Source organism: Thunnus thynnus, chromosome 14, assembly GCF_963924715.1.
Source record: "Thunnus thynnus chromosome 14, fThuThy2.1, whole genome shotgun sequence".
NCBI classification, from domain to species: Eukaryota; Metazoa; Chordata; class Actinopteri; order Scombriformes; family Scombridae; genus Thunnus; species Thunnus thynnus.
In genome coordinates this window covers 11,299,956-11,312,476 of record NC_089530.1, presented here as the reverse complement: position 1 = coordinate 11,312,476, position 12,521 = coordinate 11,299,956, and the positions used below count along the sequence as shown (strand labels likewise).

General features: G+C 39.5%; 1 protein-coding gene across 1 annotated transcript in view; it reads left to right on the top strand.

The window, feature by feature from the left end:
• The window catches only part of itga9 (integrin, alpha 9), a 48,681-nt gene that overhangs the window by 22,122 nt on the left and 14,038 nt on the right, over positions 1-12,521 (top strand). The window contains exons 16-18 of the mRNA XM_067609819.1: positions 10,075-10,227; positions 11,419-11,495; positions 12,211-12,358. Coding sequence (XP_067465920.1) covers positions 10,075-10,227; positions 11,419-11,495; positions 12,211-12,358 — 378 coding nt within the window. The remainder of the gene's footprint in view (positions 1-10,074; positions 10,228-11,418; positions 11,496-12,210; positions 12,359-12,521) is intronic.

The window sequence follows — 12,521 nt, the reverse complement described above, 5'->3', positions numbered from 1 at the left end:
ATTTATAGGTAGCTTTACCTTACTGTATGTGGTGCCAGACAGTGAAATATGGCTTATAGGATGGGATTCTCCATCCCAAAAATTCCAGGCAATCACACATGGTTTGGCAGAGAGTGTACAACTTTTCTTTGATTGACAACTTACCTGATCGTATTTTAAAAGTGTGATGCAGTAAAATCATCCACTAATCTGGTCCCGCAAGTAAGTCAGAAAAAAATGTCAAAAATCTATACCTGACAGTTTGACCTAAGTTTGCCCTCCACAGACAAACAGGAAACCCTGGAGAGTAAAGCAATGTATGAGTTCCTGTTGCTGCATCCCAAAGAGTCCACAGCAGGACAAAGTCCCAGAGCCTCAACACTGTCTAACACATGGAAACCCAGAGTCGGGCCGCTGCCACACTGCCTGCTTTGTTTGCCTCTTTACAGTTCGACAGAAATGTGCAGTTCCCTTGATGCTGTTCCCCCGGTTTCATTTACCTCAGGCCAAGAGAGCTGATACAATGAAAGTATATAGCAGGAAGGTAATCATATCCAGCTGTCTTCTATTACATTGGCTGAAAGTCAAGCACCTATTTATAAAGAATATAATGAAAAAAATGTAAAATATACTAGAGCAGTGTGCTGCAACAATAAATGGAATGGAAAATGTCACAGACACTTTCATATAAATAAGTTTAGCTGAATACTTTGTCCTCAAGTATTAGTGTTAATAGCATTTACTGGATACTATCGGAAGAGGTATTCAGGTTAATTTTAGCACAGAGTAATATTTTGGTCAGGATTTCCCTACATGGTTGTGCCAGAGTGAACATTAGACAGTTCTTCTCAGGGCTTGTTTTGGGAGTGCACAGCCAACAGACTTTTGTTACAGTAAAACAAGTCAAACTTCTCATGAATGTGCATCAAAGATTGTAGCAAGGTATTATTTTTGGTGTGGCTGCTCATTAGACTTACTCTATGTTGTTGCCATAGTAAATCTATCGTTGTTAGTCATATCAAGAGCGACCAAAGGTTGCGCTGATTTGATGATTTGTTGATTTTGGCAGCTGAGCATACAGGGCAAAATGTTTCAGCAGTCTTTTGGCTGCGTTGCTGCCACACGATGCCACCGCACGGCAACGTAATGGGTGGCCAAGTCTGACCACAATGAAAGAGTTTTTCTTGCCATGTTTCCCACTTCCACTGCAGAGGAAACATATGTGTATGGGTGCACAGTGTGTGTGTGTGTGTGCTGAATCAGAAGCAAAAGCTCCATCACATGGAGCGTTTGCTTCCCCACAGCGGCATAAGACAAAAGACTTTGATTACTTCATCACTTGGCGTCTTCATGATGCTTCCCTGAGAACCTGGTGATGACCCCGTTATCATTTCCCCCTGTCTGACCTATTTGTAAATGGCAGTGTATATTCCTGATGTGCTGGCGTCAACATCATCGTCTACTTCCTGTATAAATGGGTGAGATCCGCTACAAAGGAAGTGGAATAAATACATACATGCATGTCCGGGAGAGACTGTAACCTATCTTCACAAGGTGGATTTGATAAATTTGTGTTTGTGTGCTGCAGTTCCATCAGGCTTTGTCCAAAAACAATGGCTCCAACAATAACACCCATGTAAAAGTGGCCCAGATTTGGTGCTTACTGATGAAATCAGCTGCAGGAAGCATCTGGAGACCTCCTCTATCACCAGGATGGAACAGACTCAAACACAAACACATTGAACTCCATTTAAAAAGGGCACATTTTGAACTGCTCCTCCCTGCTGGTATCTCATCCATCAGCGGGTTGTTCTCTCCTGAGATTGAAATAACCATTTTTAACACAAGCTTGTAATGAAAGTATTGTTTAACCCATTGCAGGGAATCAGCAACTGGGAATTTGAACTCAGCAGTTGAACTTTCTTAAAGAATCATCAGTCTCTGAGAAAATTTGTATCTACAAGTAATTGCACAAGTGTGCAGATAATGAGCTTCCTTATGCATGTAGAATACTTATCTTGTAGAAGACTTATCTTTTAGGATGTTGCAGGAAGTTAAGCTGTCAAAGAGAGGAAGTCTTCAGATAGTTGTTTTTCTAAACAACAACCAAATTCTGATGCTTTAAGTGAGATTATTTTAACAGTAAAATCCAATTTTAAAACTTTTTTTGTTGGCTAGAAGCATGAAAAAGTAAAATTGCTGGCATTCATTCAGATACAATTTCTTTGACTCCTTTTTCTTTATTATTCCAAGTATTGATAAAAAAAGAAGATATAGGCTAAAGTGGTGCCCTGCTTTCTATTGCCAAGATCCCAAACTGCTTCCTTAAAAGGATCTCATCTGGATTCTACTTTTTTTTCAGCACTTGGTTTGTTTAGCTTCCTAGCAGAGCCGTGCATGTGTCCTTATGGTGACTCCACACTTGTCAGCCAGGTTACAATAGAGATCAGCTGTGGGGTTAAAGGTAGATAGACATGATGATGATGATGATGATAATGATGGGAGCCCCAGGTCAAGAATTTGGGGAATGAAGAAGCAGTAAGACAAGACCTTTGGTGCTAATTTCCCCTCAGTTCTGCTCCTGTGCTGCAGAATTTAAAGAGCTCAACTCTGCAACACTTTAGGATCATTTCTAGAGAGTCAATCCTTGTAATGTTCCCAAATGAGATGTAGTAATGCCACCGAAAATAGCACAGAAACAAATAATGTGTTGAGAATATCACAATGTGGGGGAGTTGAGTGAGGAGGAAGCAGACGTGTATGAGGGACCACATCTGTGTGTTTATTAGTGGCTGGCTGGATTTCAGATCTAGATATTACACTAATACAGCTATAGTTAGCACTGGCATGAAATCAAGTTGTTGTTGATAGAATGTAGTAAAAAATAACACGCTGATGATTTTGGTATGTTTGAGTAGTAAACCAACTCCATCTGCCAATTTCCACTGGGGAAGTGAGGCACCTTTTCTCTCCTCCTTTATAAATCCCAGCTGTGGATTTAACTGTCCAAGGGTCAAATGTTGAATGCCTTCTTCATGATGCATGTGAGACCATAAAAGTTTCCTGTAATTTGTGTTTACGTGAACGTTGTTTTAAAAAGCAATAAATTCAATACACCTAAAGTCTCAAAGGCGTAAGAGATGTATATCTCCTTATCTGCACCCTCGGGATCTTTATTTGAGTGGAGTCATTTTGCTGAAGCTAAGAGGTGTGTGTTTCAGAAGAAGCTTGTAGTGTGAGACGAAGATTCTCAATAGCATGTCGTATGTATTTCTGCAAAAGAATATTTTGCATGCTGTGTTAAGAGCAACATGATATTCATTGGTGTTTAATTGTGAAGCGACCTCATGCGTGACAGTACAGATGGTATACGTTTCCTGTCAGTTAGGTGATGGTCCTCCTCTGTTTAAGCCAGGAGGAAATATGTGTTTGCTCATGGGAGGCATTACAACACACTGCCGATTCTAGCAGCACTTAGTCTTGCTAAAGGTTAGGATTTGGTTGATTTATGTTTTCACAGAAAACAGCGGCACAAATTGTACTCAGTTCTGTCTTCACAATGAACCGCAGTAATAGCTAAACTATTGCTTTTGGTAGTTTTCAGGCATATTCTATTTCTGTTTTTGTATTGTGAAGGTGTAGGAGGGATGGAAATAAAGGGAAATTAAACTGACTGATCAAACAGACTGGACATGAATCAGAGAAGAAGTGAGAGGATGAGACAGTGATGATTTAAAATGGAGGGAGGGAAAATACTCAGTAAGTAGAGAGTTAGAAATGAGGGAGGAAATATTCTTATGGATTCAGACTCAGAAGCTCCTACAACAACACACAGAGATGCACCTGCACATTGTTTCATGAGTGAAATTTGACAGACTCACACTTAAATTACACTAACAATTCAGCAATGAAAATATACTCCTGTCTTTCCTCCTTTTTCAAAGGCTGCAGTGAGGTTTTGATTTATTTGTACAAAAGTTCATTGTAAGTGAAACCACTCCGATGTTTACTGGATGGACTATTTCCTCCTAATTACCATGAGTGTACAGCCCTATAAATCAAAAAAATTGTTTTCATCTTTAACTAAATTAGCTTAATAAGAAAAAATATCCCTGGCGTAGCTCTCAGTAATAACAACATATTTACCTTTTGCACTGGACGCAATGTGCAATAACCTCTGAACCTCACTGTACCCTCTTCTGAAATGTTCTGTCAGTCCGATTTGTTTCTGAGCACGGTGTGTTTTGATGGACAACAGGTTGTGAGGTTGAAGTGTGTGATTTATTAGGTTGACGCCTGATGTTGGACAAACATCTGAAAATCTTTGCCTCTACTAACATCAGACAGACTGAAATATTTTCCAGTGGTTGGAGTAAACATGGTTCATGTTGAATGGGAACAGTTTTCAAAGACATGCTGCATACATTTGGTATGAGTGGTAGTCTGGCATTTTCAGATTAGTCAGAATAATTTGGTTTTGGACACGCAGAAGGTATCAAAGTCCAAGCGCATTTTTTTGTTGACTTGTAACTTTTTCTCTTTTTTTGTAACCAGATAGGCCATGAAGAATATGAGTACTTTTACTGGTTCATGTCATTGTTTCAGACAACATATTTTCCTTAAAGCTGTAATAACATATTTTTATATTAACAATGGGTCAGATAACTCTGTGTAATGTTAAAAGTGTTGCTTGTAGTGATGAACCCACTGAGAATTATCACCCGACTCTGTAGTTTTAGCATCTTTTAGCTCGTTGTTTTGATTGTGGCTCACAAATTTACTGTTTTGATTCATTCTCACTGCTCTCATCAGCATCATTTGCAGAGCAGGCAGATGTTTTCATAAACTTGCTGTATGCTACCTGCTCAACACCAAACAACAGACAAACAACGTTAGCGTTAACTATATGAACTTTAAATTGTGATAAAAAGTCAATATTGTTTTCACAGATTGTTCTTCTGCCCCCAAGTGAACAATTCCTTCTGCCTTAAAGAACACACCAGAAATATGAGGACAAGACATGAAAATTAGCAATAACAAAGTTTGAAAAATTACAAGAGGAAGAGCAACACCTCATTTGAAACGACAAGCCAGTAAGGGCACAATAGAGGCATAAATACATGAGTACCGGATCTGAGCTATTAAGCGACAGTTAGAGTAACACAACAACAAGAGGAAAAGAACATGATAAATATGCAGTAACAAAACAATCACCAGCTTTTGAGGCGGCTGCACTCCTTCTCTCTAAGCAAAGTCCTTCACAAAGTCCTTGAAGGAAGTTATGTAGATTTTTGAAAATATCCTGTCACTGGCAACAGCAATCTGAACTGAGGAGCTGTTCTTTGAGGATGTTAGCAGGATGTGAAGGGAGGTACTGTGTATGGATATGAGATAAGTTCATGGCAGATACATCAACTAAAAGGGGATCAAACCAAAAGGAACTCCGTAAAATATAATCACATGCCACTGGATTTGTCAATATGTATGTGTGACCACTTTTGGTTTGAAAATAGAGATTGCAGGGGTGTTGTTTTGAGAAACTGTGGTACTAAACAGGTATAGACTCAGACAGATTTAGGAGGACAAGGAATCATTTTCACAGACAGAATGAAGCTGCTTCTAGTTGACTTGTCCAAAAACGTTTCTAACAAAATTAATTGGACAAAAGTCTTTCCTACTCCTACACAGTTTGTCATTCTAGGCCTCTCAACATCTGCTAACCTATTCTAATTGGTTTTTTTGGGGAAAGCAGCTGCTATAGTTTGACCTGTCTCACTTCTATACTTTTTTTCAAGAACAAGGCTAAGATAAGCTGTTCAAGTGCATGTCTGCCATATGCTGGAGACATTACTGTAAATACTTTAAATTTCAAGTTGTCTCCTTGTATCTCAGTATACACTCATAACCCTAACCTTTGACAGGCTGAATCCATTCATCACTCAACTAAAAAGCTTTTTCCATTTAAACTAAGATTCCCTGGCATGTAGCCCTTGAATGAAATGGCCTCAACCTGCAAGTCATCCAAACTTACATTGTCCTAAAAAGGAGGGCTGTGTGTGCATTTCTCTCACAAGTTAATAAAGACTTCCCATGACCAGGCTTAAGCTTATATGCTTTTGAGGGAATGGTTTGGCTGAGAGAACAGCTCTTGTGCATTTCAGCCAAGCATGAGGCGTTTAAACGGAGGATCAGAGCCTTTTTCAGCCTTTTGCAGCACGTCATCCTCTCCGCACTCACCGTGGTAGAGCTGGTCTGTGAGCATAAAGGGGCAGCTTGGTGCGTTGCCATCTTGTTGATCAGATTAACATGTGAGAATCAGAGCTTGCACAAGTAGAGTAAAACTGGAGCACAGCTCCAATCGAGTTCATGGTGAAATCTATAAATTATGTTGAAGTAAGTCAGATTCATTCATAAAGTAGGAGGATTTATGTTCCAAAACACAGACACACACAATATGGATATGTGGATGTGTGTAGGAAAGAATCATACTAGCAACAGAGAGGGAAATGAAGGGGAAAGAATGGTTGGTGAGGGGGAGTGTGCTCAGCATACTAAATAAATGAGTCCTGAGTTGTGAACATAAACACTGAGATAGTATATTTGGCAGAAACCTTGTTCCAGAGTGAGTTGGTGTTGTAGGTGAAGGTTTGCTTCCCAGTTGTTTTCTTTCAAAACACGCAGAATGGTAAGCTGTCCTCCATCCTGTGAGTTGACTGTATGAATATACATACAGAGAGGAAGAGATTGCATCAAGTGTGTCGTAAAAAATCGCAGCTCCAGATTTTTCGTCCTATACCGTAGTTGAGAATTTACAGTTTCCAGAGTATGGTGGGAACTGTTGGAAAACAGTTGCTTCCTGCTGTGTCTGCTGGCATCTCTACAGTATGACTGGAACCATTAATAAGTAATTTTGGCCTTGGGATGATGAGAGGGTTCAGACTATTTCTAAGTTACCATGCAGCAAATTTACCTTTTTTATTGACAGTATTTTCCACTTTAAGGATACTGTCAAAAAGTCCTTTAGTTTGTTTAAAGCCACTATGTGTAAGATTGAAAAATTTCTGACTTTGGCACCCCCAGTGGTAGTATAAAAACAGAATGAGTGACCTATCCAGCTTGCTGACATCATTTTCAGTCATTTTTCAATTTTTCATGAGTCAGTTGCTTTAAGAACGTCATCAATGGGCAACCTGACTGAGAGTGGGTGGAATGAAGACTAAAAGCAGGAAAAAAACAAGCATGTCTCCATTACGGAGTGTTTACTTCTTGTTTTACTTTTGTAATAAATGTTTACCTGTGACATTCTTCAAAGCAGTGTAATTGACCACAAGTACACAAGAGTCATAAAGCTGACTGACTGACTTAGAGAACTACACAGGAATATTTATTTTAAGTTTACTAACAGCGAAAATTAGGCACCATAAGCTGCTGGTCATTCCAGACCAAGTAAGGCTGTAGCGGCAAAACTCTTGAGCATATTGAATTGAGTAAGGATGCATTTTATTGCTTATGAGTTAAACTTTTCATTTGTAAGAGGAAGAATGTGTTACTTCTTTTTCCAAATGTTACATAGTCTTGCTTTAAAACTGGCTAAAACTGATATAAACCTGTTTATTATGCCCACTTTCATGGTAATGGCTTTTGAATAACATGTATTAAATCCCTAGAAATACTCGATCTGATCTCAGATCAGAGACCCACCCTAAAGCTTCTGTGGTTAAATGAGGATTAACAGTGGAAGCCTTTGAGTAGAGAATAACCTGTCACAAGCTTTCTCTTGTGAACCTCTCCAGCATGTAAGGAACAGTTGTTGGGTTTCTTTCCATAAAATTATAGGTAGCAGGCAGTTAACACTAGCCGGTGTCCTTCTCAGCTGGAGCGCAAGAATTCCTCTGTTTCATGTGTACAGGCATTACTAGCAGGATCAGGAGGGAGTAGGTGACTGGGCCAGGGGTGGAGACTCGGGTGGGGCAACTGGCAGCATTGATCAAGGAATAATAAAGTCTTAGGCCAAGTGTTACTGAACAGCCTCCGGCAATTCTAATTTGAGCTTGCTGTGAGTCTTGGGTGCTCTCCAGTTAGTTAGCAGTGTTTCGAGAAGAAAGTGATCCTGTATCTGCACAATAATAGATGCTCTGTTAAAAAAAAGACACGGAAATCCCTCCACAGCACACTAGTTTAATGGAGAGACTAAGCCCATTTACTTGTACATAAAAGTCATTCTTAAAGCATGAGATTGTTCAAAAGTCCACATTGGATGTAATTATGTCCCCTAGGTCTCATGTGGCTTGTGAATATGTGAGATAAGCGGTGGGAGTTTGGGGCCGGAGACCCGAGCATGGAACTCCCAGGGGGTCAGTTCACTCAGAGGCCAACGGACAGGGGCCATTTGAAGCATTCTGCTTTAATGGCCACTGAGGCCGAGGGCTTTGCCAATGCCTTACATAGTACAACACCACTTGTCATGCATTGACCACAACATTGTTCATGTCACCACCCAGCTGAGCAGACATGCTACCAGAACAACACTGTCTCTATAAGTCCAACAAGGCATGAACTGCAGTCCGGTGATTAATGGGAGGTTGACCTCTTAAGTGTTTGCCCGTCAGCCTTATCATTGACCAGTTTTACTGTGGGAATGGAGACTTTTATATTGTCTTTTTTAATTAGAGCTGAAATGATTAGTCGACTGATTGATAAGTCGATTGACAGAAAATTAATCTGGAACCATTTTGATAATTTAAATGATTTTTAAGAAAAAATGCAAACAATTAACTGTCTCTAGCTTTTCAAATGTGAATATTTGCTTCTTTTATTTGTCTTATATGATAGTAAATGGGTGTGTCTTTTACTATTTTCTTACATTTTGTTGACTTAATACACCCTATGTGTCAGCAAATGGATCTGTACTGAAAATATCATTAGTTGCAGCCTTATTTTAAATTAGAAACCTCTGAAACTCTCTGATATCACCATCAAGGCCACAGTTTTATCTACAGCAGCGCCATTTCCCACATGAGCCCCAAATCTTCAGTTTCTGTCTATTCATGTCCTGTACTAACGTTTGCTCTTTCCTGCTATAACTCTCTCACTGTTTATGGGTTGGGTGGGTTCTGGTGATGCCTAATGTGTTCAAAGCCCATTCTGGCTCTGTGCCTGCCTGAGGAAAGAGGATGGGTGGGTGGACACTGGAAAACGTTGTGATAATGGGCAAAAGAGGGAAAGTGCAAAACAACAAGTGGCCCAAATGACCACCGGAAAATACAGGGAAACCATTATGTTTACATTGTGGGTTTGGCTCCGTGTTGGTAGACATCAGTTGGGCAAAAGGCCACAGGTTGCCTATGGAGCTTGTGTGTGTTTTTGCTGTGGCTTTGAGACACTAAGACCAGCGCCAGACCCACCAAGCAGCCTTCAAAGAGCTGAGTGTAGCTGTAATGGACAGAAGAGATGAAAAAGCAACATCAGTATCTGCTTTTCCCATGTTCGTCTTTCAGCGCTGTCATCTAATGAAGATATGGGATTTGATCACATTTAGCTCTCTGTTTTCATTCTGTCTGCGTTGTTTCCAGACCTGATGCCAAATCAAACACTTCTTTTGTGGTCTCAGATCGAGCCGCCAGAAACACAAGGATATCTCTCAGAGGCAGTGCCAGCAGGTTATAAAAAAAAAAAAGATCCATATGTTCACATTACTGAGAGCTTTCATTGATTGCCCCGTTTTTATTACTTTCAACAAATAAAATGACAAGAAAGTAATTTCCGATGATGAGAGAGTTGTGTCAGTCATCCATTAAAAGCAATTCAGATGATTTTGTGGTACACTAGTATACTTACGTCTGTATTCAGCCCTGTGGATCTTTGGCTCAGTGATTACAGTGATAATATCATATCCAGACTGATGTTCTCATAATCTGCAATGTAATCAGTCTTTGTGCCAGGCGTGAATTGGAGAAAGATGTTAAATTACCATAATCATGCAGGCTGTTTATATGACACTTATTTCTTTGAGGTTAAGATTTATTTTTTATATTTCTGTGTCTATGGTGATGCTGAATTCATCGCAATGGCGGTTGTCATTTGTGCTCTCTGCAGAAGGACGTGAAGGACGTGTTTAAAGCCATCACATTCGAGGTGGCTTACAGCCTGGGGAAGCATGTTCTGTCAGGACATCAGGAGCGAGACATGCCCGCGCTCACTCCGGTGCTGCGATGGAGGAAAGGAAACAGGGTCGCAGTGAGGAATGAGGTAAAACATTGTGAAGAACACAATGTGATGGAATTATGCGGTCCTCGCCAAATTTTGGTGGGGCTTTCCAATGTCTGATTTCATGTGGTGAAAGTAAATTACCAGGAAAGGAACAAACAAGTGTGTGGAGAAGTATTATAATTCAAAACGTGCCCTGGCCACTCATATTTTTACTATCTGCAAATTTTGTTAAAATCTAACACAGTGGTCATGTAGGGAATTGCTGTCAGTTGTTGGATCTCAGGGATAAGGAAACACCTATGATGCACATAAATGTAAGAATGTTTTTTACCATTTCCAGTTATATTGTTGAATGTATTTGCCACAGTGTAAATGATTTTATTGGACATTCATTTTCCTGCAGTTGGATGATTTGTCACAGATTTAGTGTCACAGATCACAAGATTATGATGATTCACACTCTCAAATTAAAGCCTCTTTCAATCTCATTCTTGATTTATTTTTTATAAATTGATCAGATACCATATAATCCTGCACTTTGGTAAGGAAATAGTTCAGTCCAGTTAAGACATACTGTACTGCAGCGATTTTCTTTTATGTTAATCTTGCTCTTGTAGTGAGAGGATAGTAGCTAAAACATGCTAGTTATTTACAATTCATTCAAATTCTGATATACTTAATTTCCTCAGCTGATTGGAATAAAAATGAAACCTACCCAACACCTGATATAAGGAAGCAGTGTTGTATCTTCCGTTCCACAGAAGGAATGAAGGAAATTGCTCAAATTGAGGTTATAATGATTTGGTGTTAGTTACCAGCTTGTTATTGTCTGTGTTAGCTTTTCTTGAGTGGGATCCAAGAGACTGATTCATTTATTTTCTTTGCAACCACCTCTAACCTGCCCCACATGTGTTTGCCCAGTGTCTGCACTTCTTGAAAAACTGAGGGATTTGTGTCTTTCAGCACCTATAGAACCCTTTTATCTGAACTTCATCAACGTAACATCGACGTTTCCTGTCACGATTTAGCCTTAAACCAAAGACCATCCTTAGACTGATTAAAATAGAGAAGAGATAAAGAATCAAGCCTTCCTGGATAAAATGTGGATTCAGTCCTAAGTTCCAACAACAACACAACACTGCCCCCTAGTCTGAACATTAAGTCGGTGTGTTGAGGGCATTGACAGCATGAGGTCATAATGAACTGTGTACTTTACTGTTTCCTCTTCAGACTTGGTTTGAGAAGAACTGCCTGTCAGATGACTGCGCTGCAGACCTGAGGCTTCATGGGAAACTGTTGCTTTCGGGGTAAAAACCTTCTACTTCTACAAAGTTTAGATTACGATTCATTCTCTATCTTGGCCATTGCATCCAGGACTGAGGAGGAAGGCTGAAGTCATAGGCCATGTGGGTGTGGGTAGTGAAACCATGACGCATGCTTGGAAGATATCCATATGTTTTTCCATGCTTAGGGAGTTCCCTCTCTTTCTTATTGTGTATCTTTTGCTTTCTGTACATTTAGTGACAGTTTATGTGTTTGGTAAAAAGTAGCAAAGTATCCTGTACTGTAGAAAAAGCACACTCAGTTTTCCAGATTATAAGGTACGCCTAGCTCAACTAATGCAGTCTAATATAACAGCCTTGTAATTATACAATACCCTTATAGAAGGTATAATGTTGAGCTTTTTGCTATGGATGTATTCCTATATACAGACAGATGTTTCTGATCATTCATCTACCCCAATATAACCATTAAGTTGAATCAACACTTCTGTAAAACTGGTTCAACAAAATTTAGACATATAATCTTGATGAAGCTAGGTGTATATTCTTTTCTGTACTTCAAAAATAAGTAAATAATCTTTGAAATGGGAACTTTCCTTTGAATAGAATTTTAAAATAAAATAAACTTACATCCCTCTTAAAAATAAATCTGCTTCATTGATTACTGCTTCATCCCACAGATGTCCCAAGAAATCTGTTTATTTGCTGAGATGCATCGTTTACTTTGTGTTCCCATCAGGTTGCACAGCAAACCCCATCTGGCCCTCGGAGGAGTGAAGAATGTCTCTTTGAACCTGACTATCTCTAATGCTGGAGACGATGCCTACGACACCAACATCTACTTCAACTTCTCCAGAGAGGTTTTCTATATCAACTTCTGGCAGAAGGTCTGTTGCTCTTGTGGCTGTTGAAGTGTTTATTTAATCTGGTGCACATGTTTATTTCTGACATCTGGTTGGTTGTTGCTGCAGTAAAGATGTGGATCAAGTGGGAATAAGTCACTGAAATGATACATAAAGTCAGATTTTACACATACATATCAACTGAATA